This window comes from Micropterus salmoides, unplaced genomic scaffold (genome assembly GCF_014851395.1).
Source record: "Micropterus salmoides isolate LMB-PRFRI ecotype aquatic unplaced genomic scaffold, ASM1485139v1 Ms_hic_scaffold_1, whole genome shotgun sequence".
Lineage (NCBI taxonomy): Eukaryota > Metazoa > Chordata > Actinopteri > Centrarchiformes > Centrarchidae > Micropterus > Micropterus salmoides.
In genome coordinates this window covers 31069578-31096306 of record NW_024040040.1, presented here as the reverse complement: position 1 = coordinate 31096306, position 26729 = coordinate 31069578, and the positions used below count along the sequence as shown (strand labels likewise).

The 26729-nt window shown below is 40.2% G+C and overlaps 1 protein-coding gene across 2 annotated transcripts in view; it reads left to right on the top strand.

Moving 5' to 3' along the window:
• Positions 1-26729, top strand: part of svila (supervillin a) — a 105204-nt gene that overhangs the window by 10167 nt on the left and 68308 nt on the right. Inside the window, exon 2 of one of the 2 annotated variants that reach the window (XM_038723886.1) lies at positions 4577-4647. Coding sequence is in view for 1 of the 2 variants with exons in the window: in XM_038723866.1 (XP_038579794.1) it covers positions 14680-14686 (7 nt within the window). In the remaining variant the exon portion in view is untranslated. Of the gene's footprint in view, positions 1-4576; positions 4648-14664; positions 14687-26729 lie in introns of those variants that run through there. The other variant, XM_038723866.1, reaches the window with a different exon arrangement.

Genomic DNA, 26729 nt, shown 5'->3' with positions numbered 1-26729 from the left:
AAACACCAGATTTTTTTTCAGCACACAGACAAAACTGACAGCTAGTGGACCGTTAAGGGATATAAGCTTAGACAAAAATATGTATATTTCATTAGAATCACATACCCCACCTTTACTCGTCTGTAAAATGTCAGAAAATTGTCCAAAGCAGGTTTCCAGACTAACTTTTTTTTACGAGGAGCACTGTATCACCTGATTGAAAATTCTGCACAGTCAGAACATTTCGGGGCACACACCTTAAATTGACCTGAAATGCAGTTTTTCACATTATAGCCCATTTAACTGTATTACTGATAAATGGAAAACTACAATGTGCTGTTTTATTTTATTTCATTTCACAGTCCCATTTTAATTGAATGGTGCTTAAACAAATACACATACCGGAAGTGTAAGTGCTGTTTCATTTGTGTATCTGTCTCGGCATATTTTATGTTTTAAGCTGCAGTTGTTCTTCATTCAAGGTGCCAGTAGCCTCAGCAAACTTGTTTTTTTCCCTGCATGTTGTGGACCACATCTAGTACAGAATATACAGGTCATGGTGTGTTTGCTAAATCTAAGCCATGTTAACTCCCTCAGCCAGAGGCCGACTGGCACAATAATTCAGGCCAGGAATTTGACTCTATCCCAGGCCACCATGTTCACGCAAACCACCAGACCGCTAATATTGTAGACTAACCCCATTAGTTGCTGTAACAGGTACCAAACGTGGTATAGATTTGGCCACTATGTTCATCTGGGGAAAAATGTTATCTACATTATAAAATACAAACATTTGGGACTGACCATCATAACCTTTCAGAACCCTGAGTTTAAAGGTGGCTATGGGTGCAGCCTCAAAACCCTCTGAGAAATAGCCAACACCAATCATAGCACAAATATACAAGACTAGACACAAAAAACATTTAGCCAACAATTTAAAAAAAGAATGCAAAATACAGATTTTGCTCAAATGTTCAAATTATTATCCTTATATTCAAGCATCGGTCATATCAAAACGTCACACACACCTTCACTGAACTTGAACATAAGCTACAACAATGAAAGCAACTAACGTCTGTACGCTATATAAAGCAATGTCATTTTATTTATACACACACACACACACAGCTCAGAAAAATAACACATCCTAGATCTGAATGAATGAAATAATCTCATTAAATACTCCTTTCTTTACATAGTTGAATGTGCTGACAACAAAATCACACAAAAATGATCAATGGAAATCAAATTTATCAACCCATGGAGGTCTGGATTTGGAGTCACACTCAAAATCAAAGTGGAAAACCACACTACAGGCCGATCCAACTTTGATGTAATGTTCTTAAAACAAGTCAAAATGAGGCTCAGTAGTGTGTGTGGCCTCCACGTGCCTGTATGACCTCCCTACAACGCCTGGGCATGCTCCTGATGAGGAGCCAACTCCTGGACAGTCTGGTGCAACGTAGTGTTGGTGGATGGAGCGAGACATGATGTCCCAGATGTGCTCAATTGGATTCAGGTCTGGGGAACGGGCGGGCCGGTCCATAGCATCAATGCCTTCCTCTTGCAGGAACTGCTGACACACTCCAGCCACATGAGGTCTAGCATTGTCTTGCATTAGGAGGAACCCAAGGCCAACCGCACCAGCATATGGTCTCACAAGGGGTCTGAGGATCTCATCTCGGTACCTAATGGCAGTCAGGCTACCTCTGGCGAGCACATGGAGGGCTGTGCGGCCCCCCAAAGAAATGCCACCCCACACCATTACTGACCCACCGCCAAACCGGTCATGCTGGAGGATGTTGCAGGCAGCAGAACGTTCTCCACGGCGTCTCCAGACTCTGTCACGTGTGTCACATGTGCTCAGTGTGAACCTGCTTTCATCTGTGAAGAGCACAGGGCGCCAGTGGCGAATTTGCCAGTCTTGGTGTTCTCTGGCAAATGCCAAACGTCCTGCACGGTGTTGGGCTGTAAGTACAACCCCCTCTGTGGACGACGGGCCCTCATACCACCCTCATGGAGTCTGTTTCTGACCATTTGAGCAGACACATGCATATTTGTGGCCTGCTGGAGGTCATTTTGCAGGGCTCTGGCAGTGCTCCTCCTGCTCCTCCTTGCACAAAGGCGGAGGTAGCGGTCCTGCTGCCCGGGTTGTTGCCCTCCTGCGGCCTCCTCCACGTCTCCTGATGTACTGGCCTGTCTCCTGGTAGCGCCTCCATGCTCTGGACACTACGCTGACAGACACAGCAAACCTCCTTGCCACAGCTCGCATTGATGTGCCATCCTGGATGAGCTGCACTACCTGAGCCACTTGTGTGGGTTGTAGACTCCGTCTCATGCTGCCACTAGAGTGAAAGCACCGCCAGCATTCAAAAGTGACCAAAACATCAGCCAGGAAGCATAGGAACTGAGAAGTGGTCTGTCGTCACCACCTGCAGAACCACTCCTTTATTGGGGATGTCTTGCTAATTGCCTATAATTTCTGCCTGTTGTCTATTCCATTTGCACAACAGCATGTGAAATTGATTGTCAATCAGTGTTGCTTCCTAAGTGGACAGTTTGACTTCACAGGAGTGTGATTGACTTGGAGTTACATTGTGTTGTTTAAGTGTTCCCTTTATTTTTTTGAGCTGTGTTTTATTTATTTATATATATATATATATATATATAATGAAAATCAGATTTAATTGGAATATAATGAAAAACTATAGCCTTTGCTTTACCACAAATTTTTTATGCTTTTTTTTATGTAGAAGTATAATGAAGAGTTGCACGATTATACGATATAATGAGACACACGATAAAAGTTTATAACAAATTTAATAACAAACTGGATAAAGCCATGAAGTCCTTAAAATAACTCCAGCACAGAGAAAGCAACTCAATCATAAAATCACAACAGTTTGGGTCATTTAAACATTTCCCGCTGACGAGCACCAGTTCAGATCAGCCAACAAGCAAGCGAGCGAGCGGCGTCTGAGAACACCCGCACATGTTCATGTACATGTTATGTACCAGTATATGAAGTGTGGCCCACGCTCTGACAATGCCACGTATATCAAAAGATTTTTGTCACTAAGTGCTTACTTCCTGTTGCCAGTAGGTGGTGCTATGATATCGACTGAATATTTGCATGACATGTAAATTCAAAGTTTAAGTTTTAAATAATGTTTTGTGAGTTTTCAAGCAAAAACAATAGGGCTTAAGCTGCTTCGCTAGACTTCGGTCATGTTATGAGTCTTGTCATTGCATTGTTTGTCCACCAGAGGCCACTCTGCAACTCCCCCATTGGCGACACCTTTGGGCCACAAATCCGCCACAAAATACAGCAATCAGCTGACATTCTCAGCTATACTTTTGGTCAAAGTACTATTAAAATAAAAAATGTTTATTTCTAAACTGTATTATGTCATGTTATCTTGGTTAAGTCTCATAACTACAACTAACAATTGTTAGGAATAATCTTTAAGTTTTACATTTCTGAAAAGGAGTAAAAATGCATAGACTGATCTATCGGATTTAAAATCCTGAAATATCAATCGGTATCGGTCTTAAAAATCTCATATCACTAGCGGTCTAATGTGGAGTAATAAATCGCAGCTCTTTATTGATATTAGAATATTTCAAGTTGTTAATTTGCATCAATTTATCACAGTGAATAAACAATGTAACTATTAACAAAATAATGTACAGCTTATTGTTGCCAAGAACTAGTGCTTCAAATGTGAGTCTTGACACGTTTTTACTGATTTTGCAGAACTGCCCCCCTTCTTTAGAACTGTGCCCCAGTCAATGGTCGACGATCGGGTGTGTTATGCTAGTATTGGTTAATGTATCTTGGAGCCTCAAGCTTCAAGCAGAGATGAGGAGTGGGCTAGAGATATCTGGTAAGCTCACCTCTGTCTAACTCCACACTAGGGTTTGTGAATCTCTAGGCACCTCACGATTTGATTAAATTACTGTTCAGAGGCCTGCGATGTGATGATAAAACAATTATCCATCTTTTTTTTTCTATTCAGTATATCTTTTTTCTAACAGTGTGACTACTTGGTACTTTTTAAGCAAAGTATTTATAATGATCTATCCGGGTTTGGGGATCTTCCCCCAAGAAAATGGTATGTTTTCCCATAAAATATGGGAAACAACAGACTTTTATTAATGGACATACTGTGACCTACACTGTACATTCTTGCCAGATGATACTTACTGCTAGTCTTTTCCTCTACTCCACAAGCTTTCACCATCACTTTCTGCTGCTCGCTCTCTTTCATTCCCAAGGGAAAATCATTAGTTGCGCCTTGATATTAATGATTGTGTAAAATTTGAGTAGTGGCTGTAATTCATTCAGCAGCAGCATTGCACTGAATTTAGAGGCAAAACTGCACGCCACAGACTGTCCAGCCGCTGTACCGTGCTTTTGGCCTTCTGTCAACATTACGTTGTCAATTAACATTTTGAAAATCAATTTTTGACATTTGTAAATAGATTTAGAATTGTCTGTGTCACAGTACATCTAAGAATCAATTCCCCCCCCAACCCCCTTATATTATGTTGAAATCCCCAACACACTGTGGTGACTAAGTTAATTTGTTTTCAGGACCAGGTGGCGTTCAGGAGCCTGGACTCTGGAGTAAGAAAGTTGAACTCGTCTGTCTCAATGATCATCTTGTAAGTACATCAGCTGGGTCCATTTGTACTTCTCATAAAAACAGATTCTTCCCTTTAGAGTTTCTGAATGTTTCATGGGACAGAACTGCAGCCAAGAGGACATACAGTACATTACTGAGCAGCTTGGCCCATTGATCACAGTAGGAAGGGGGGATTTCCGCCTTTTCCTTTCCTGAGGTCAGCCAGACAAGGGCCGACCTTTACAAGGCCTCTTTCTTTGTTGCTGGTTCACATCCACCGGTTAGTGGTAAACATTTTTATGATGAGGTAAATCAACAACAGACTGGCTGTACAGACAATGGCAAACTTTAAACTCCTTGCCATGGTAACAGCTTCCTGTTTGTGTGTGTCTTTTGTGAAGTTTTTGATATTACATTAGTCATTTCTAAGTAGTTTTGGATTAGATGTTGTATATTTTTACGACTTAATGAAAGAACTTCAGATTAAAGTCTTTTTTAAATAGTTTTATCCGCATAAATGACACATTCAGTGCTTTCTAAAATAGCCAGGCGTCATTCTCTATGTTTTATAGAATGATGCCAAAAAACAAAAAGTAGCTTACAACATTTAATATGCATTTTATTTTATTTCTCCTTAGATATTTTTGATGCTTGTAAACAATCTGGAGAAATCCAACACCATGATCACCAAAAACCATGATATAGCGTGAACAACAGCACAGCAAGTAATGTAACTAATGTTAGTCGTCGGTTAGCAAACTGCAGCTACAGTTGCTGCTGCGCAGCTAATATGCAGAGGCGAGACGGTCCCATAGCCAGCACACCAGCTCCAGACGACGTTAATCACAACTCTCCTGCTGCTATAGCTGACATCACAACAACAACATGTCTTGGCCAATTAGAGAGTAAGCTGAATGTCCATGGGCAAGTCACTTAATGTTGCCTGACACACACATCACAGCTGGATTACTGTTGTGTGGCGTGGTGCGGGCCACTTTGTTTGTTTCACAGTTACAGAGCCAGGGCTGTGTACAAACACCAGATTTATTTATATTTACACACAGAACTAACAGCTAGCAGACCATGAGGAAATATTTGACGAATATGACAAAAAGACGTGTATTGGATTAGAATCACATACCCCACCTTTTAAAGGAACAGTATGGCATTTCAGGATATGTTTTCCATGATTTGGAAAGTGCTGGTTTTGTAGAAAAGTGCCTGGGGCTATTATAAGAAATTACATTATTAGATTGTTAATACTGATGCATCAATGTGATTGCCAACCTAGGGGTCAGGTCACCTCCAAAGAGTAATAAGATGAAGCTGAAAGGTCGTAAGATTACTGAGACAATAAATGGAGTTGTGCTATACAATTTTCTCCAATCTTATCTTTTTGTAAAATGTAGGATTCTTTCATGTCTTTGGGACTTAACCAACTCCATTGCCATTTAAAACATGGCAGGGGGCCCAAAGTAGACAGTTTATGTTTTTGGAGGGGTCTCTCAGAACCTTTTTATCTTTAACTGTGTGTTTTATAAATACATTTGGTTTTTGATTTTACTTAAAAAGCGTATGCACGTCCACATCCATGTGAGGATGCCAGGCAACACAGACTCGACAATGTCACCGCTGCCAAAGAGAAATTATTCCAGCATGTAACTTTCAGTTAAACCATAAAAGCTGTGAGCAGAGCCAGGTTACCACCTGAAGGGATCTGAGTTCACCATGGACATGAATCTCCTGCCTGAAGTCCTCCGTATTTCTCTCTCTGATAAGGAGTAAAAGATCTGGTAATCTTTAACAACCTGGAGGAACTGGACCTTGCATCCTGTTTGTTTCTTTTTTTGTTGGCCATTGGCTGGTCTACTCCGTGAGTTTCGTCTCTCCAAACCTTGCTCTGAGAAGAGGAGAGCTTGGCAGACACACACAGAATCCCTCCCATTACAGATCTGGCATTCTGTCTTGCCTACATGGATACCTGGGTAATGTAAATCACATCGCCCAGTAATAATATACTGTGTTATCTCATGCTGCTGCTAGCCTTGTGGATGGGGTTGTTTCAGGTTTGGTGTGGGTAGATTGAGCACCTGTGCAAATATGACCAATTTGTGCTTGTATCTGTAGTAGTGATGCGGGCAGTTCACACTAATAAGTTGGACTTCTGATATTAATAATTCAACACCCTCACTGGCACCGATGGACAAACTTTCCACTGTTTCGGTTGTATGTCTTTCCTAGATGCTAGACATATTAGACCTCAGCAGCTGTTGTGGCAGTGTTTTGCCAAGTACACACACACACACGGGTCACGCACACACATGTGTCGCACTTCAGAGAAGAACTCTAATCAGCCAAAATAAGTGAAATCACCTGTGTGGGGTTATTATGGGTGTCCAGGGCCTCTAACCCACCAGTCCTATATTTTAGAAATGCCACTATTGTTATTGTTGGACCTTCTAAATTGAACGTTATGTAGCGACAGCAGGACCGTGTTAATGTAAGGCTAGCTGGCTGCTCCTGCCTTGCATCACTATAGGCTAGTATAAAGAAATCGCTCAACCTTTGCTTTGTACCGCTAAAATCAATACTTTAACATAATACGTAATATGGATCGCGTTAGCTGGTGAAATCGGGTGAGCCTTACAAATGTAGTATTTTGCACTGGATAACGTTACAAACGGCAATCTGTGTTAGCCGGCAAGCTAATGTTATCTAATTTGAGCCAACTAAAGCACAAAATCACAATATATTTCACATGCTTTGCAGTAATGTTAGTTTACCTGTCCAACAGAATGAAAGCCAACTCAATGTCGGTTTTGTCGGTTTTCACCCAACGTCGATCTGCTTGTCATTCAGCCTGATGGGCTTCAGCACATAAACCTTTGTTGTTTTCTATCCTAATGTGGAGTTTGTGCTGGGAACCTGTCTTTTTTGTGTTAGGGAACTCCATGCCATTTAGCTGCAGTGTCTTCGCTGTTGAGTGCAGTCAGTAGAAAAGGCAAGACGCTAAGGAGCACGCATTCATGTCACATTTTCATTTCATTTTCACATTTTGTGGAAAATCCGACCCATGGTCTTCACATAGGAATAGGCATACTGGCTGTCAGAGGTAACAAAAAAATAAATATAAGATAGTCATTAGAAGAAAAGTCAGAAGTCATTCATTTAAAAACTACATATAGCCCCTTTTAAGAAATACACAACAAACATTTACATACATTTTTGTAGGTTTTATATACTTTCCTTAAATCCTAGTGCAAGAAAAAAGGTCTACATTGGTGGTTAGTTTCTAATTTGTTAAGTACTAACTTGACAATAATCATAACCAGTTGATGAAAGTCCTGCCCCATCCAGACTGTAATGGGTCAGTTCATGAAAAGTGAAACTGATGAACGCATCGACTTTATGAAAAGTTGAACATGTTTTGACAAAAGGCACCTGATAAGGTTTCCCTTAGTTCTTTGTATTCCCTGTAAATCCATGAATACTTTATCTTCTCTCTACTTTTAGTATGTCACACAAATGATCAGCACCTGGTAGGGTAGGACTTTACTTAAAGCTTTGTTGCGTAATCATCTGACTTTGTTTGTGTTCTCTTTGTGCCCTTGTAGAGCCAGGCTTTGTAAGGCTTATGTAATGTTACTTAGACTAGCCGTGGACAGAGTAAAAACAGTCAGGAGAGAATGGGAACAGGTGAAAGTAATGTAATGCCCTCTGGGTAATGCAGTTTATTTAGGGCCATTATGAATTGCCTAGAGAACCTGATATGGAAAAAAGTCACAGTATACCAAAGAGTAAAATGTAATGCTAAGTACTGTGAACATCTCGAAAGAGAATTCATAAAGGCCGCAAAACCCAATCAGTCAGAGGATTGTACAATACACATTTCTTGTAAAACTAAGGATTGCCTACATCTCAACAAGGGTGATTTCAACAGCCAGTCTTATTTTTGTCCCCACCACTTTTACGGTTTTAGTTAGATTTACACACTAAAGTTTGAATAGAGAAAAGGACTGTCATTCGTGGTTGAATTGTGGGTTTTGTATTGAGCACTCGCTGTATAATACACTGTAGTGAACTTCCCAAGTTGTTGTGTTCTTTGTGTTGTTGTTTGTTGGTACCTTTTGAAATTCCTGGTTGTTAATGATTGTTAAGTAGTGTTTACAGTGATTGAAGCCCAAATGAGCTAAATGTTATTCCTACATTCTTACATTCCTAAGTGGCATATACAATTTGTCAGTGGCAGCAAAAAAAAAAAAAAAAACTACAGTACAATAATACTGTGAAAACAGTTAATTTCAGACCCAGGTCCTGGGTTTTGCCACAGGCTAAATACAGGCTCCCCTAACTCTGGAATTGGTTTAGGTTGTTTGGGCTTTACAGCACAGGACAGGAAAAGCTGCCAAGACTCATCAAAACTGCAATAACTACTGCAACCTCCTGCAAGTGTTATTTTTCTTTTAATCAATATTTAGATTTACAGACAATAATCTCAATTCCCGGAGATGGTCTATTTTTAGTAAAGATGCAAAAACATAATTTAGCAGTAAAACTAAATTTGATTTTATGGGATAGTGAATTGAAATGCAGTAATTTACCCAATTGTATCATAATTATTTTATATACTAGATTTGTAGGTGTAAGAAAACATTCACATTTCTTTTTGTCTTTCCCCTCAACACATCTGAAACCACATCTCAGTGAGTGAGTACAATGTTATTCTAACCAATTGAAATGACTCTTAAAAAACTACAAAATATTTAAAATTACAAAATTAAGTGGAATATTTCTTAAAAGCCCAACTCGATTCATTCAAGCAGACTAACATCTGCAGACAAGTTTCTTTATAGGTTCCTGCTGTTTGCCCAAACTGCAATTTACTCCTCAGGCCCCGGAGCTCTTCAAGACTCTTTACATACACTGACATACCTCCAACACTAATAAATACTCCATCAAATCCACCCACGTTGTTTTTGCTCTATATTAGGTGTTTTCTGCGTGTCTACTGAACATTATTTTACCCATCTATCTAAAACTGAAATGTGTTTTTCTACATCCCTCCTTGTATGTGTCATTGAAAGGTTCTTAGTTGATGAAGCACACAGAATGAGATAGATGTGACTCATGCACAGGATACTCCCAATGACAACAGGACTGAATAAAATAGAGGGATCAAATAGGTTGATTCAGTAAAATATATGAAATTCAGTTTACTTAGTCATAACTGACTGACTGCTGTTAGTCCTATGCTGGGAAGGGAAGGCTCACCCGTGTGGTCCTAACCATTCAATAGAACTATCTTCAACATGCCCTGATGAAGCGGAGTGTGTGTGAGGTCACGATGTTATCCAAGTCTGTCCACCCCATGTCATGTCTTGCCAGGTGATGAGTTAATGAGGAGTCATTATGAAAGGTCGAATCTGACTGGGTAACTGTTAAGTTGACAGATGTACATGAACACACACCTACACCTGGTGCTGCTCATCATTGTCCCTGGTCTGATGCCATGCTGGAGCTCAGAGCTTGCCTTTTATAGGAAAGCATTCATACAGAATGCCTGGGAGGGTACGGCTTGTGGTTGTGGAGGCTGTGGTTGTGTTCACATGTTAGAGCTGCTGAATACTTGTCATTACATCATCTATGCCAGTGTATCTATTATTCATGTGATTAATTTAAAGCATTTCCTGCTGCTGGGACTCCTATCAAAGCCTGATTGTCATATATATTTTTTACATTTTGTGTAAATAGTGTAGGGCTGACCCCGAATAGTCGAAGATGCGATGCTTCGATGGGCGGAGCCTGATTCGACTGTCAATCTCACAGTCCAAGTTTCGCAGCGAAACAAGGATCATGCCATCTTGGCGATATGGGGGTGCTCAACGTCTGATTTTACATAGAACTACCAGTTTTCTCCCAATAAGTTAATATACAGCCTATTACAATATAGATCTAAACGTTTAATGCTGTAAATAAAACAATAAATCTTTCAATAAATGTTTTTGAAGTGCGTCAATAAATCCAAAATTGTAACCGTAACCTTGGGTCGTCAGTGTGCATGCGTAAGTGTAGCTTGTATGTGTGCAGTGGCAGAAGATGAAGAGACCGAGGCCCAGCTTCATGGTGTTGTGGCGAGTTGTTTGCACCTCGCAGGACTTTCGGATAATTTATCACCGTTGAACCACATAAAGAATATTTTATCGTTTTTAAATAGCCGGCTACTTGAAATAGACCCACGGGGAACCGTGACGTGCATGCAGTTGTCGGCAGCAGTAATGCCACAGTCTGAGTAATGCACGTAAAAGTCTGCACAAGACCGGTGAATGACAGGCGAGAGAGAGAGAGAGAAAAGGGTCTTCAAAAAGCCTCAGTTTAGCTGGAAATTTACAGTGTAAGTTGAATGAAAAGAGACTGCAGCTCTGCAGCTTCTCAAGATTAAAGCGGAGCTGCTGTGTGTAACACCCCCCTCCCGGTTCGCAATCGCCGTGCACAAAAACACACACATGATTTGACTATCAGTAGACTATAGACAGGACTTGACGATTCTGATTCGACTACGTAAATCCTTAGTCGGGGACAGCCCTAAAATAGTGTTGTTGTTTTTTTTTATGGTTAATAACTTTGAATAATAACTTTTTTGTCTTTTTACCACATTCACTCAGTCTTTTCCTGAATGGCTTACCTTGTAGAGGTGTGGAAAATAATTGACTTTTAGATGCAACGCGATGCAGACTTGGACGATTCTGATTCGATTCACAAATGTCAAACAAGGCTCTAGAATGAATGACTGCTGCTACTAAACTTCCACATGATCAATAACTAACGTTAATGATTTTCACCCGCCCACTGTACAGCACGGTAATGCTTAGCTAGCGTCCTCTCCTTATTCTTCAAAGCACAGCTACGTGACAGCCGACAGTAGATGACGATGAAAGTGAGCGGAGCAGAGGAAAATATGAGCGCTACATTTCAGTCTGGCTGTAAATGTACAGTGCAGGTCACAGTGGTGCCTGTTAATTAAAATCTGTCTGTTGTTTTCCAATTGCTGGATAAATTAAGGCAGTTGGCGCTAGCTAATATCTCCTCTTCAAACTGCAGTCTGGAAGCTTAGTGGGATGTTTTTTGGCTGCTAGTTCTAGTTTGTTGTCATTCATCCACATATTGAGTATACAAATGAACAAAATGCAGTTTCTAACGGTCCATGGTGCTCAATACAAGATGTCAATCATCTTACAAGACAAAACACAAACATGTAACTACACTAGACAAGACAAAAAAAAGGATCAGTCTGCCTTATTTTATTTAAGGCAGAGTGAACATGGTGTGGCTGGAGCATTGTAAAGTGCGAAGTTCAACCTGTATCTGACTCTATACTAATAACAGCAGCATCAGAAATGAAAATGGCAGCAGCAGTAATAATTCTGTAAAAATGTAATAGTGCTATGCAACGTTAACTACATTTATAAGACATTAAATAACTGCATTTTAACTAACTACTTAGTTGGATTGTTAAATACTTAGCTTTAAAAGTGAGAAAAATACATCTATATCCTATTCATTTTACATGCGCACCGTAGCACTCATAATCAGAATGTGGGACTGTTGGTTGGCTTAGTTTCACTGAGACGATAAACTGCTCTGTTTGTATGCTTTCCATAATTACTTGTTTGAAAAACTCTTAAAACCATTAATTTTGGTTCTTTGTTGCTACATCTGGTGGATATTGCTAATTTCAATACAGAAACACCTAGTCACTGTTCTCTTGTTTCACTATATTGTTGGTTCTTCCCCGTTCTCCTCTGTTGACTTAATGCATTTCAACAACAAGTGCTCCGACTCTGTATTCTACACCGGAAGTGGGATGTATCATCTTGAAATATTCTGCCTGCGATCACCTTTCACTGCAATTTAAGCAAATATCTGAGCACCCACAGTATAATGTACAGCGTGGAGGACAGACAAAGCTTGAGGAAATTACATAGACTTTCTAGTACAGCAGTTTGACAAACATTGATTGCTACATAGCGGCACTAAGTACATCAACTCCCCTGCACAGCTCTGTGATCAGCTGGTCATCTTACAGTTGTGATCGTAATGGTGGCTAGTAAGAATGTGTTGGTATTTGAATTTTATGTGTTTATAACAATATCATGTAACACAAGCTGTTAAGGGTTGTTGAGTGGCCGTTTATCCACACAGTCACTGTGGAGACTCTTCTGGTTAGTTAAACTACAGTCCAGTTTTTCATGGACATGGTCTTATTATTGTGTCTCTATGAAGGAACGAAACTGCCAAAATAAAATAAAAAATGACTTGATAAATGGGAGGCCGTGGCTCAGGAGATAGAGCGTGTTGCCTGTTAATCGGAAGATCGAATCAATCCATGGCTCCTCCAGGCTGCATGTCGAAGTGTCCTGGGGCAAGATACTGAACCCTGAATTGCCCCAGATGGCCATCAGTGAACAGAGCATTTAATTAAAATAAATTAATATGTCATTAAATGCAGCAAAATAATATGCAGACCACTAAAGTTTCTTAACGTGCGAAGTTGATGCTTCGTCTGCAGACTGCTTTACTCTTGAGTGTCATGTGACCGGAGCATAATCGCATTATGTATTTATATTTGTAACAATTGATCAAAACACTATGTGGAATGCAAAATAAGTCACTAAAAAAGACAAATCCATGGATGAGTACTGTTCCCTTCAGCTCTACTGAACTTTTCAATCTCCTTTAACTCATTGTTTTGGTTTTCTGGCCTGCAAACTCAACTCAACTAAAAGGAGAGCATATTGGACATTTATCATGTTGCCAGGAACACAACGTCAAATGAATACTAATGTTGCTGTGTCTTCTATATGTGTATAATGCAGCTTTAGTGTGTTTTGTAAATTACTCTTGAAATTTAAGGCAGATTTTTTCCAACCTTTGACTGGTTGCAGTGGGTTGCAAACTTGAATTTATTAACACAGCATGGCCAAGTTTGATGGGTGTAGCTGGACCCAAGAGTACTAAGTACTTATGTAATAATGTAGTAAAACTACTGAGTACTCACGGGTGGGAGAGGCAACATGTTGACGGGCATTCCAGCTAGTGTGATTCCATCGCAAGATGGTGTCTAGTTTACTGCTAGTTTCAGTTGAGAGCTCTCGTGTCCCATTGTGCACTGGCACCTCTAAAAGCTTTCCATGCTCATTAAAGCCTCTAGCCTTGGATGAATTTGGTACAAATGACCAGCTTATGTCAATATTGGCCTTTGAAGATCAACTGTATATTGCTTGCAGGCATTTTAAAATAGTTTCCCGGTGCTTGTCGCCAGACTTGAGTTCAGTCTAGTTAACCTCTGACCTGGAGGAAAACGACAATACAAACTGTCAGAGGAAGTGATGCAGCTCACTCACTTATCTCCAGTAGAAACTGGACTAATGTTTGTGTCTGTGTTTTGTCAGTTATAGCCGTTGGTCTTCAGCCATGTGGGAAAGTTGTTCCCTCTGCGCATGAGTTGTTGCTTTCTCTGGTGTACTGTCCCTCTGCTTGACTCATCAGGGCTGCTGGAAGGAATAAAAAGGAATTCCTCCCCCTCCTATCTCTGCTGGGTGTTTCGCTCCAACCCCCTCTCACCCCTTCATTTTCACTCCTCGTTGGCGCTCATTAGGACAAATTCCCATTTCTATTCATCGCTGTCAAGATGTCCGTTAGTACTGCTAGACACACTCCAGGTGTATGTCTCTCTCTGTGATAAATTGTGGGCTGGAATCCTGATGATTCACTCCCAGATGCCAGGCTGACTATAACTGTGCCTGTCGCTGCCTATACGGGCCAATGCTTGTGTCAACGCCAAACCCACCCTGTGGTTTCGTGGGCAGTGGTTACTTGTGAGGAGTCATGTGACTCCTGGTCCTTCCAGTCCTACCCTCTGGCAGGCTCACTCTTTCACTGCCCTGTTCTTCTCCTCTTTGTCCTTGCTATCATCATTCTTCCTTCCTGCTGTTTCTCAAGTGTTCTGAGTATAGATACTGACTTTGTGTGGAGACAATCTATTTTGCAAAGAACAACTGGCAGCAGACGAGCTATGAAAGGTACAGTCCCTTGTTCATCTTCAGTTTCTCTTCTGGGCCATCACCTAATCTTTCGATCTCAACCTTTGTTTTTCCTGTGTTGTCTCACTTCAGCTGTATGATTGCTCTCCGGTCTGGTTGTATCCGCTCATTAATGTGCTTTGAAAGGCTATTATCTGCCAGGAGCCTGGGTGGCAGGCTTTGGTAGAAAAGGGGGTCTGGTTTGTGTACCAACAATTTTGCTGCTGTTGAGTAGGCATGGGCTGGTATGATATATTCACAGTATGATAACCTTAAGCAAAAATATCACGGTTTCACAGTATTGCGGTATTGCCATTACACCTATAAAATGTTATTTTTAAATGTCTGGCTAAGAAGACATTAACTTTTTTCCATTGGACACAATATATTTTATTTTTAAGCAACAGCATATACTACTGCTGCTAAGAATAATATCAAATAACTCTTAAAATCAATTATTTCAGTGTTTATGCACATAAACACATAAGGAGAGAGAGCAGCATGGGTGTCTCTCTCTCGCGCGCGCACACACACACACACACACACACACACACACACACGTCTGTTGTACGGTCTCTCTCCGTACAACAGACAAACAGTGGAAAAGATGCCAGACTAGTTGTATTTTTCTCCTCTTGTAATTTTTAACAAATTTACACCATGGCGATACCAGCTAAATTAAATTATTGTGCTAAATCACAGAAACGTAGTACTCCGCTCTGTGAAGTAACATGAGGGGTGAAACTAGCTCTGTAACCTCAGTAGCAAGTCAATAGTATTTATTTCACAAGTGCTAAACACTCTTACGCTCTTAGCTTGTTGCAAATGTTAATTTCACGATAGTGTTACGTTGAATTTAGCGAAGAGTGTCGAGTGGTGGTCCTGTAGATGGGATATCATAATATATAATGCCTCTGTCTTTTTTGATGGGGGGAAAATGTTCAGGGGTTCCCCTCCTATGGCCATTCTTCACACAGGTGACTGACTGCTCGCACCAGCCGGAAGGGGAGGGGTCATGTTACTTTCTACGCTGCAGTCAGCCAACAGGATTCCTGCACTTTCTGTCTTTAACGAGTCAAAAGGAAAAACAGCTCATACCTCAGCAACGGTATAACATAACATTTTGTTGTTTTGAAACCTTGAGTTTTTCATACCGCGAGATACCTAGAAACCGGTAACTGCCATGCCTACTGTTGAGTATGTGTATGTCATGGTAGAGAAGACTAGAAAGGCTGATGGCTCAAGCCCCTCTATTCCCTCCACCTGTCCCATTTTTTATTTTATCTATTAATTGTAAAAGCCTGTCACAATGTCCTAGAGCCCAAACTGGTGGCTCGGATGGCTTGTTTTGGCCAACCAACTGTCCAAAACCAAAGATATTTATTTTACTAAAATGAGGTAAGACAAGGAAATGAAGCAAATCCTCATACATTATATAAAAAGCTTGAGGAATCAATAGTTTTGCATTTTTGCTTGAAAAATTACATTAGCGATGAATCAATTATCTAAATAGTTGGCAGTTCATTTTTTGTTGATCTACTAATCGATTAATCATTGCAGATCTACTGGATAGTTGTCAAGTACACAACAGGATGCTTAAATGTGAGGTAGTCTCACAATTGCCATATCAGCTTTATAGGTGGTAAGTCAATCTTGTCTTCAGAACTTGATTCTGTTGCCCCCAAGTGGCCTAAAAAATTATTATTGCAGGTTATGAAGCATGAGACAACATAAACACTGCTGGAGCTTGGATACTGACCACTTGCATGAAAAGAAAACGCAATAGTAAGAATACCGGTTTATCCTTGACATGATATGTGTTATTCCCATGCAAAGGTTAGGCTCATGTTTTGCATTTTTTTGCATTGTTCCTGTGTGGACCTGTTTTAGCCTGAAATGTGGCCTGAAGTGTTGGTTTTGGAGTTGCAATAAATGTTCAATCAATTGGTTAGTCAACAAGCATGGAAAAATTCAGCACTTGATTTTTCCAGCAATGTGAGAATTTTCTGCATTTTCTTGTATTGTACATTGAATATGTTTTGTAATATTTTATAGACAAAATGATTAATCAGTGAATTTGCTCATCTAAGTTTTATTCAGCTAAGACATGTCCTCTCTAAAAGGTCCAAACTCACCTAAAGATTTACCTACATGCTTGAGTTCATTGAAGTTTGCTTTTGTATAGGTACAATAAATTCAGCCCTTATTAGTTAAAGGTTTCTTCATCCTAAAAGATGTGCATCCTCTAGCTTACCTTTTGAGCATATCAATATCCTTTTGGTGCCTTAAATAGGCTATCTCAGTTAGTCTTGAAATCTCTGAAATATAGTGATAATATAAAACAGGGTTGATAATGAGATGGATTTGTTTTAAACAACTCTCTCTCCAACCTGTTGTGTGTATTTGATCTCTTTCCCCATTTATTTCTTTTCACAACACTTTAAACAGACTTTTATTGTGTCTCTGTTTAATTGGCCCTGGTGGTTTATGCTCAGTGCTCCGTGTGAATGGCGCCTCATGCTGCTGGATGGTTTCAGGGCCGAACAGTCCCAGTCTGGTCGGATATGTTCTGTCTCAGAAGTCGTCCGTGCCCGTGTTCATGGGTGTTGCGGGCTCTGCATGTTATAGAGAATATTCCTTTTAACCAAAGCTGCTGAGTGTGAGTTTGCCTGCATGACTGACCCTCATCAAAGTGAGGCAGTAAGGGAGGTGAGAGGGTTTAATAGTGAGCATATTTCTAGTTTTTCTGTATCCCAGGACATTGTTGTGGTCTATCTGCAACTGTTTATGGAAATACAGGAGGCGAGTTCTTTTTCCCTCTGTTTTCTGTGCTGTGCTGAGAGTTCAGTGTGGTTGAGGCATGTTGGCAATCAACATTCAGCTCTGGCCCAACAAGGGGCTAAATTGAAATCACATTTGCTCTGACGTTTCTCTGCTGGCTTTGGAAGAACTAATGTTTCTCCAGTGCTAATTAGTTCTTGAGTGGCTCAACCCCCATTGCTTTCAAAGCTTATACAAAGTACAAAGGTCGTGTTGAAGAACCTCAAAGCTTGGCCCTGTGCCCAGACATGCTTTCTCAACCAGCTGAAAAAAATCACAAGTGCATTTTAGGGTTTACCTTTTCACACAACCATAAACAAAGTTGGTGTGATATCTTGGTGTTAAGACCTAAAAAGCAAACAAAGCATACCAAGAGCCACGGGGGCCAGAGTGAACATTTAGGTTGTACCTTGTTGTCAACAGTAGATGGTGCTATTTGCTGTGAAGCTCAAAATCAAAGTGGAAGTCAGTGTTTGTCCCTAATGATAGTAAATTCATGCCAGTTCAAACAATTCTGTAGCCCATTTGTTTAACAGACCACTCTCCACAAAAAAAGATGAAAAAACTCTGCTTTATCCTTTAAGCCCCCCTCGCCCTTTGTCCTTGTGACTGGCGGTGTCCCAGTGTCTCCTCCTTTGCCCAGTGTGTCCTTTTGTTCAGTGGCCAGCTGAAACAGAGCCCTGTCTTATCTTTGGGTCTTTGTGTGTGCTCGATTCCCTTCCTTCCTCTCCATCTGTCCGGTGTGGTACTTCACTGTGCTTTTTAACCTCAATATGAATGAGAGGTTTGTCTGCTTAGTGAACTGATTGTTTAGGTATCTTCGTGCCACTTTTTAGCACTTACGGTCTTTAATATCTCTGCTTGATGTCCACTATGAAAAATGATTGTGCCCTGCATGCCCCAGACTATGCCAGTGCTTTGATTTTTACTATCATAGCTATTTCTTCCTGTTGGTAGACCTTGACCCATGAGCTACAAGCCACCAGGTTGTAACTTAATCTTTGCTTCCCCAATTTGATCGGCCTCGTGCCTGCCGCTTGTCACTTTTGTCATTGGATTGATCTGGCTTGACACTGGTGGAGTGGGAAAGAACCGTTCTAAATTTATCACCCAACCACCCATCCCTCGGGGTTATGACTGCTGTAGATCTAGCCACAACACATGTGCCCCTAAAGGAGGGTTGTAGATAGAAAGTGGGTGGAGGGTGGCTGGTGTTAGCTGGCTGGACCTGTGGACCTGTCAGTCTATCTTTATGTCCCAGTAGTCCTGTCCCACAAGCCTCCAGAGCTCTGACCTTCTCAGGGACTGTGAAACCAGTAGTCTCTGAACAAAACAGGGAAGTCTTTTAACTAATACCTTACTGTGCCCACCTGAAACACTTCAATTCCACGACTCTGTGGCTTTCTGAGAAGATAACCTACATTAAGAAGGTATGTGGCTTGATAACTGACTACAGGATTAGTTGTCTGTCAGAGTTGTTGAATGACATTGGTGGTGAAACATTGTGCTTCAGTTAACCTTTTTTTATGATCGTATAAATTAGTCTAAAAGTGTGATGGTTGTATGTTTGATGCTAATACAGGTAGATTCCTAATGTTTGGCAAAAGTGGTTTAAATGCTTGTTTTTTTTTATTTATTTATTATGTGTAATATTATGGTAATGATTTAGTCTGGATCATTGAACTGTTTCTAAAAAGACTTTCACATCCATGTTGGATTCTGTATTTTGACCTAGAAGCAGCTTTAATTTATTACGTGTTCAGATGTTAAAATGTGGAGTTTCTTCCAATCTCTTGACTGGAAGTGATTCGCTGGATATCCGTAAAGCCTCCATAAGTGCATTTATCTGTGTATAGGTGAGTTGAGGAAATTAATGTTCCGAGTGAGATTTGGATTTTGGGGCTGCTGAGCTCATCCATATGTGATTCATTCACTGGTGAGTGACTGGCCAGGGAGACTACAGTTGTTCATTGTGCTGCACCTGCTCTCACTCCGTCAGGACGCACAGACAAAAATAGAGTGCTGCCTAACAGGGCAACACACACCAAACATTTTACACAAGTTTTTCCATTGATACAAGCCCTGTCTTTAACCATTACTGATATATATCAAGTTCTAGCACCATGGTTAACAATGAAAAAAAAAAGCATGTTCTAATTTAGCTTCCCTCTGTATTTAATGTGTGAAAGCTTTTTTTATTTTATTTTAGAACATGTGATTGATTATTGTTAGGAAAAAACTCACCCAAACAGAGTGTAGTTTAGATGTTTAAGTGTCTATAATAATTCAGCTTGTATGCAAATGTCCTTTTTAATGCATCATTTAATCATGATGCCTTGAGGGATAGGTTTATTTTTACCAACTGCTCCAAATATATATGAGCCCTAGTTCAAAGTTACTTAATTGGCTGAGGTCTGATCTGATTTCCTGCTCTGGGGGAGTGGAAGCCGAGTGGTGATTTTTTTGACTTTCCTCTTTTACAGATTGTCTGTGGTTGATTCTGGCTGTGTCACTGTCACTTTTCTCAGCTGTTTGTCATGGTGTCAGACTGCCGTGGGGGGAATCGCTGTGATTTTGTTTGGCTCACATCCAGAGTAACAAATCTCTTACTGGAGTTAAGAGGAAGTGCACTGATTTAAGAGTAATGATGTGTGTTTTGTCTGGGCTTCAGGTAGTCATGTGGAGAGCTACAATCAGCGTAGGTTATTTTCTCTTTGAGGAGTTGAGCTCAGTCTCTCAAGGCTTATTCACCTGTCAAGATGGACAGCTAGTTCTTGTTAGTTTATCAGGAAGTGCTCTATCAAATGACACGCTACTATGAAAAACACCTACAGCAGCACTGAGTTTGCAGCCTTCACCGAACACAGAAAATAGACATGTGGTTGAGCCTGTATGTGGATTAATATCTCACAGATAGAAGCACCATGACTGAAAATGTCTCATACTGATGTTCAAAGCCTTATTTAAGCATGGCCTCATGTCAACAGCCAGGGTTGACTAAACACAAGGTGGACAAGTTAAATAGGACTTAGACTGACCTCAGACTTTTGTTTTATTCACTGTTTGTTCACCTGTACACTCATAGTGTCTTAACTCATTTTGCTTAGGAGTGATATCAATTGGCAGCATAGTATAAGATTTGCATGTGAACTCTAAGTCTTCGGCTTACAATTATTTTCATTACTGATTAAACTCTTCATTAATTAAAGGTAACATTGCCAATGTGTTAGAAAAGAATTGCCCTTTTATAACATAACATTATAAACATTAGTATAAAAAAAATAAAAATCACATTACAAACTCAACATCCTGCAGTTGTTTTGCAGCTCTTGGCTGGCACAGTTGTCCAATCCAGAGTAGTGGTGACGTGACGAGTGCCTGCGTGTTCGGCCAACGGCCAGCAGGGGGTGAGTCTGCTGGTTACAAAAAGAAGTCCGGTTCCAGAAATAATGGTTAAATGACCCTACTTCTCATCTGAATTATTCCCTCAGTAATACACGTTTCATAATGAGTATGGTCTCAGTCGCTAGAAGTCTTCTTTAACACTGATTTAGAGGGAAATAAACCAGAAAGCAGCGTATGCTTTAGGGTGGGACTACTTTGTCTGACATGTAGCTACCATGGCGATCTGTCAATCAGGATAGGGATAGAGGCGACTAGTATCCGCTGCTCTGTGTAAATTTTTTTATTAAGTGGCTATCAGAGAGCACGTCATGTTTGAGTGTGTTAGTATGTTTTGCTTTAAAAGTAATTTTTTTTTTTGGTTAACCTTTTTTATTTTTGAGAATTTTAACTGATTACATTTCTTATATCCAGGATGTGTTTAATAAACAGTTAAACATGTTAACAGAGTAACATAACTTATAAGTCTTTGGTTTTGTTTTAACACTGATAAATAACTTCATCAGCCCTGGATACTATATAAAACAGAGGAAATATTCACATTAGAGAGGATGATACAAGAACATGTTTGATGTTCTTACGTGATCAAAATTATAACTGCACTGGTAGAGTCACTAAACAAGTGTTAGGGTAATGACTTTCCTGTCTGCTGTAACTGGATCCTTCTCCATCAGTCTGAAAGCCAGATGAGGTTAAAGTTTCCTTGTCTACACACCCACATGGACTCGATCCAGGCTTTATGTAGCACCAAAAGTCTTGTAGGAGGCTTGGTCCTGGTGCCTGGTGGTCTCAACGTGGTGTGTCTTAAGTGCAAATTGACTCCTCCATGACACCTTTTCCTTTATTTAAAAAATATGCATTCATGATTTTGTTACAGTTAAACACCCCCAAGAAACAGAAAGACACAAATATAAAAAATATTTTAGTATTTATATTATTTACATTAATATTTAGACTGCATGTGTCTTTGCACTTTTCTATTTTCTACCCAGAATCCCTTGGTATTTGTCATATGTGTTGTTTTACTTATACCAATGCTAGAATCATAAGCCTTCTCTGAACCAAGTTGTGATCCTGCAAACTGCCACAGTCTGTGGACCTTCCCCTAGAATGCTCTCTATTTTGCATTAAGTCTGGCTGATCTCGAGCTGTAATTGTGGTAACGAGTAATCACCATGGTTTGGAGTGTTTGGTGAAGAAACTATCCAGGGAAAATGTGTACTTTTGAGGAGAATTGGGGTTCATAAATGATCATGTCCCACAATTTTTTTTAATGTAACAAACTGTTTGCGAAGTCTCCCGTAGTTACTGTTGCTACGCCTGTCAAGCTCTCCGTTTTTATGCAGTAGCCTATGCTGTTTACAATGATAATGGTGGGCAAGATTATGATTCTTGAAAATGCAGAAAAAAATAAACAATATTTTTGTGAAACTAAGTTCTATGAGTATGATGAGGGAAGAAGTATAACAATGTTATTTCTTTATTTAACAAAACCCCTGCTGCTGTTGTCTAACTTACATACTTGTACTTAAAAGAAGGCTTTTAGGATCTGCTCGGATAGCATCCAGGATTGCTTTCCACATGGTGGGGAAATTCTATATCGTCCATTTGCTAGTTGTTGGCTGGGCTTTTTGTAATGTAACCTGTAACCCCAAAAAATGAATCAGATTAGTTCAGTTAGATTTTAGGTTTTGGAAGTAACTCTTGTTTACTACTGTAGGTAGTAAGCTAGTTAGCCGAATATGCTAACGATTGCAGCTAATGTTGGAGCAAATAAACACTGTTTAATCCATTGCTTATGCTTTTAATATTGTGTATTTGGTTTTGGAAAGGCTAAAAAAGAAACCCCATCCTCCATACTCTTTAAATGCATGGTATCCCTCTAACTAGATGAACATGTGGACAGATCCAACATCTGGCTGGTCTGTTGTGCATAGTTAGGTTCGCCAAGCTATGACAATTGCTGTTCAGGTAAGGTTAAGCGAAAGGTTGTATTCCAATTTCTCCGGCTCATCAACTGTTCTTAACTAATCAACCATGGATAAGTACCTAGGCCATTGATAATATTTCTTTAAATGTAAATGCTCCGTACTTGTATAGCGCCTTTGTAGTCTTTTCGACCACTCAAAGCGTTTTTACACTACATCTGCATTCACACACTGAGCTCAAACAGAAACTAACATTCACACATTCATACACCGGTGGAACAATTCGGGGTTCAGTATCTTGCCCAAGGACACTTCGGGGGAGCCGGGATTGAACATTGAACCGCCGACCTTCCGATTAACAGCCAACCCGCTCTATCTCCTGAGCCACAGCCGCCCTAAACACAGCATACCTACACTACTCAGATCATGGTTCATTGAGTTCTCAACTTTTCATCACTGTAGCTACATTTGGTTCAGTTTACCAATGGCAGCCTCTGCTCTGATGGCTCAGCTCACACTGTGTCAACTCTGAAAGGGAAATGAGAGACACAAGCTTTCCACCACTGTCTCTCCATCCTCTTAAGTGTTCCCGTACCCCAGGATGACAGTTCTTGGGAAGGTGTCCCCGGCACCCGGGGATGGAAACAAATTCCCTGGCAAGTGGGATAGATGATTTTTCTGGTGCTGTAGCTCTCTCTCCTGACCAGATGTGCAGTGTGTATCTCACTGAGGCATGCACATGTGTGTTTATTTAACAGCTGAAGACTCTATATGTCTATGCACTGACTTGGGTATATCTTTCCCCTGGGCTCTTTTTTTTCATGACATTTTTCAGTATTTCAGGTGCATCACATGCCTAAAGGGTCACATCATCAAGGAACAGATGGTGCTATATTGGTTGATGTGATAATTACAGATTTATCATGATTGCCGTTAGGAGTATGGAAAGTGTGCAGTCCACTCACTGTTAGTATTTAGTTACTTATTCAGGGGCAAGAAAAGTAAAGGTCTTTATGGTGAAAAATGTTTTGGCATTGTATTCTTAAGACCTGTTTTTGTTGTTTGATGTATTTTATTCCCATGGATAACCAGAAGTAGACAGCGTGACTTCAAATACTCTTACCACAATAACCTTGGTTAATTATAATAGCAGAAAGAAAATGGTAACAGCAAATGTCAGGTTTTGTTGTCAGACCCGTAGACTCACAAAGCAAGACTCCTTCCTAACCTTTCTAGAGTTTGAAAGTCATAGGAAATTCATGGTCAAACATTTAACATCACAGGTTTAGGAATATCTTTCTGTGTTTTTCCTGTAAATACAAGACATTAAGTTTTGGTACAAGGGAGCTACCTCACTCCTTTCATCGGACTAACTGAGGTATAGCTCATGCCCACAGCCAAATTTAAGCTGTGTGATAGGCCTTGAGGCATACATTGCTGGACCTCTTGGAAACCACTTGGAGTCACTGAGTCTTCTACTTAAGACCTCTTATCTGTGTTGTATTTTGGGACAGCTATGCTGAGGTGTGTGTATGTGTGTTTCTGGGTGTTAAAGGGTAACTTTGGTATTTTTCAACCTGGACCTTATTTTCCCATGTTTTTTGTCTGTGTGACTAATTGGGACAACATTTGTTGAAATTGGTCCATTATTGAGCGAGTTCACTGCAGTAGGTGAAACGGGGCTTCAACGTAATCCTTGTAGGCAATTGCGCCCCTTCAAAGTACGTCCACTAAAGTGCTTATTTTTGCCACTGACAGGCTCAGTGTTTGACAACATTATGAAAACCCTATTTAAATATATATTTAAATAATTAGTATCACACACGCAATGACTAGCCCTAGTCTTACATACAATTTTTACTCTTTGAAGGTCAAAAGGCAAAGTCTTTCTTTCATACTGGAAAAACAACATTGCAAAAGTTTTCCTCCCTCTAACTCCTTTTATGTGTATAAATGACTCCCCCACCCCCACCCCACCCCACCACCACCACCACCACCACCCAAAAAAAAATCTGAATTTATGGCCATGCTGCAGAGGCTTCAGCTCTGTTATGTGTCTGCAGAGACAGCATGCGCACTGGATCCCTCCGTCGCTCTCTCGCCAGACAAGACAGATATCTTTCCTAAGGGACTCCATAAATCTGGACTTTATTTTTAAGATTCTCTTAAAGCGTAAAGCAGGAGACAGGGCCTGCTAATGTGTATTTCTCTCCCTCCTGCTCACCGTCCCCTCTCTTCTGAAAGATTTTCTGACCGTGAAGGTGATGCCGCCATTAAGCATAGAACTGTCAGGATGCCTATGTGCGCTCGAGGGGTCATTTTAAGTGCGAACCCGAACTGCCTGGAAGTGTTTATCCAATAATGACCCACTGACTGGCTGCACATGTGAGCTTGTCCAGGCTGAAATAGCATCCACTCAGAATGTGTAGCTGACTGAACATCTGGGGGAATGATTAGTGGAGAGGTGTGGCACTGTTGTTATGATATTAAACATAACCTGTCCCGTGCTGTTAACATAACCTGTGCTGTTTAATTTGTGCCTTTCCTGTAGTGTTTTACATGTTAGCTTACCAGTATCCTGATACTGACATTATTTTTAATAATATCTTATCAACAAATTGACATTTCAACTGATGTGACTGCTTGCTTACAATCTGGCACACACAAACTATCTTCTACTCTTCAGCTTCAAATGAAATTTTCTTTTGTCAATTACAGTTCAGTTGAAATTTCAACAAATGACATTTCAACTGTTTTCATGTCTTACACTTGACAGTTGTCATTGACCATTGTCAGTGCCCTTGTCAACTAACAGTTCAATTGCTCTCATGGCTTAGATATTGACTTACAGTTTAGCTGCTTTTATCTCTTACTCTTTAAATGGCAGCTGAACTACTCTTCAACTGTCTTCAGCTGCTTTCAGTGCTTACACTCAGTGCCATCAAATCAAGTCGTCTTAACTTCATCACAGAGTAAGTGCGATGTGCGACAGTAATAAATGTCCGTGTGAAACAGTGCACTGTATAGTTAAATGGATTAAACGAAGCATTGATGCAAATAATTTGTGTCGATGCTTTTTAATAATTTAATTATTCGAATTTCTCAATAAAGCGCTTCAGCCAGTCAAATATAGAACAACATACATTTGCACTATATGCAGCCGATGTGATGTCTTTACCAAACTTAATGGAAACAATCTCCGAAATCTTCAACTTCAGCTGATACTTCAAGTGCTTAAGTGTACTGAAACTGCAAATCCTACACTTATCACATGCAAACATGTAAATGTAGCCTTTTATAGTTTGATGGCTGGCTTGTCTCAGAAGGCCTTGAATCTGAGAGAACTGTATTTTGTCACATGGTCTAAATGGTATTTCACATCTGACAAGAACAAAAGCTTGGGGGTAATACTGAATGCTTGTGTGTTTTGGCATGAAAATGTCACCACTACAGCCTTTGAACATCAGCAGAAATTACTGTCAGTTGACAGCTTTAATCCAAAAAAAACATTGGTACTGTAATCGTCTTCAAATCCCATATGGGTCTCAGTATATTGTCCTGGAATGCTGTCCTAAATGGCAATAGGTTTCCTGGGACATATATTAAACGTTGTTCGTTTTTGTCAAGTTTTGCACTACAGCAGCAGAGGTGGTTTTAATTTTCATTCTCGTTAACCTTTGATTCAGTTTCTGGTATTTGTGCTGTCATTCCTATCACCATTTAGGCAGATTTATGGTCAATGTGGAAGCATTTACAGAAGCAAACTTAAATCCGTTCTCACAAAGTTCCTAAACAAAGTAGATATCCCCTTACGGGTAGGTTTGTTTAATGTCTAATAAGATTTATTGGATTGGAAGCATAATAAATAGTTGAAAATTGGATTTGGAAAACAA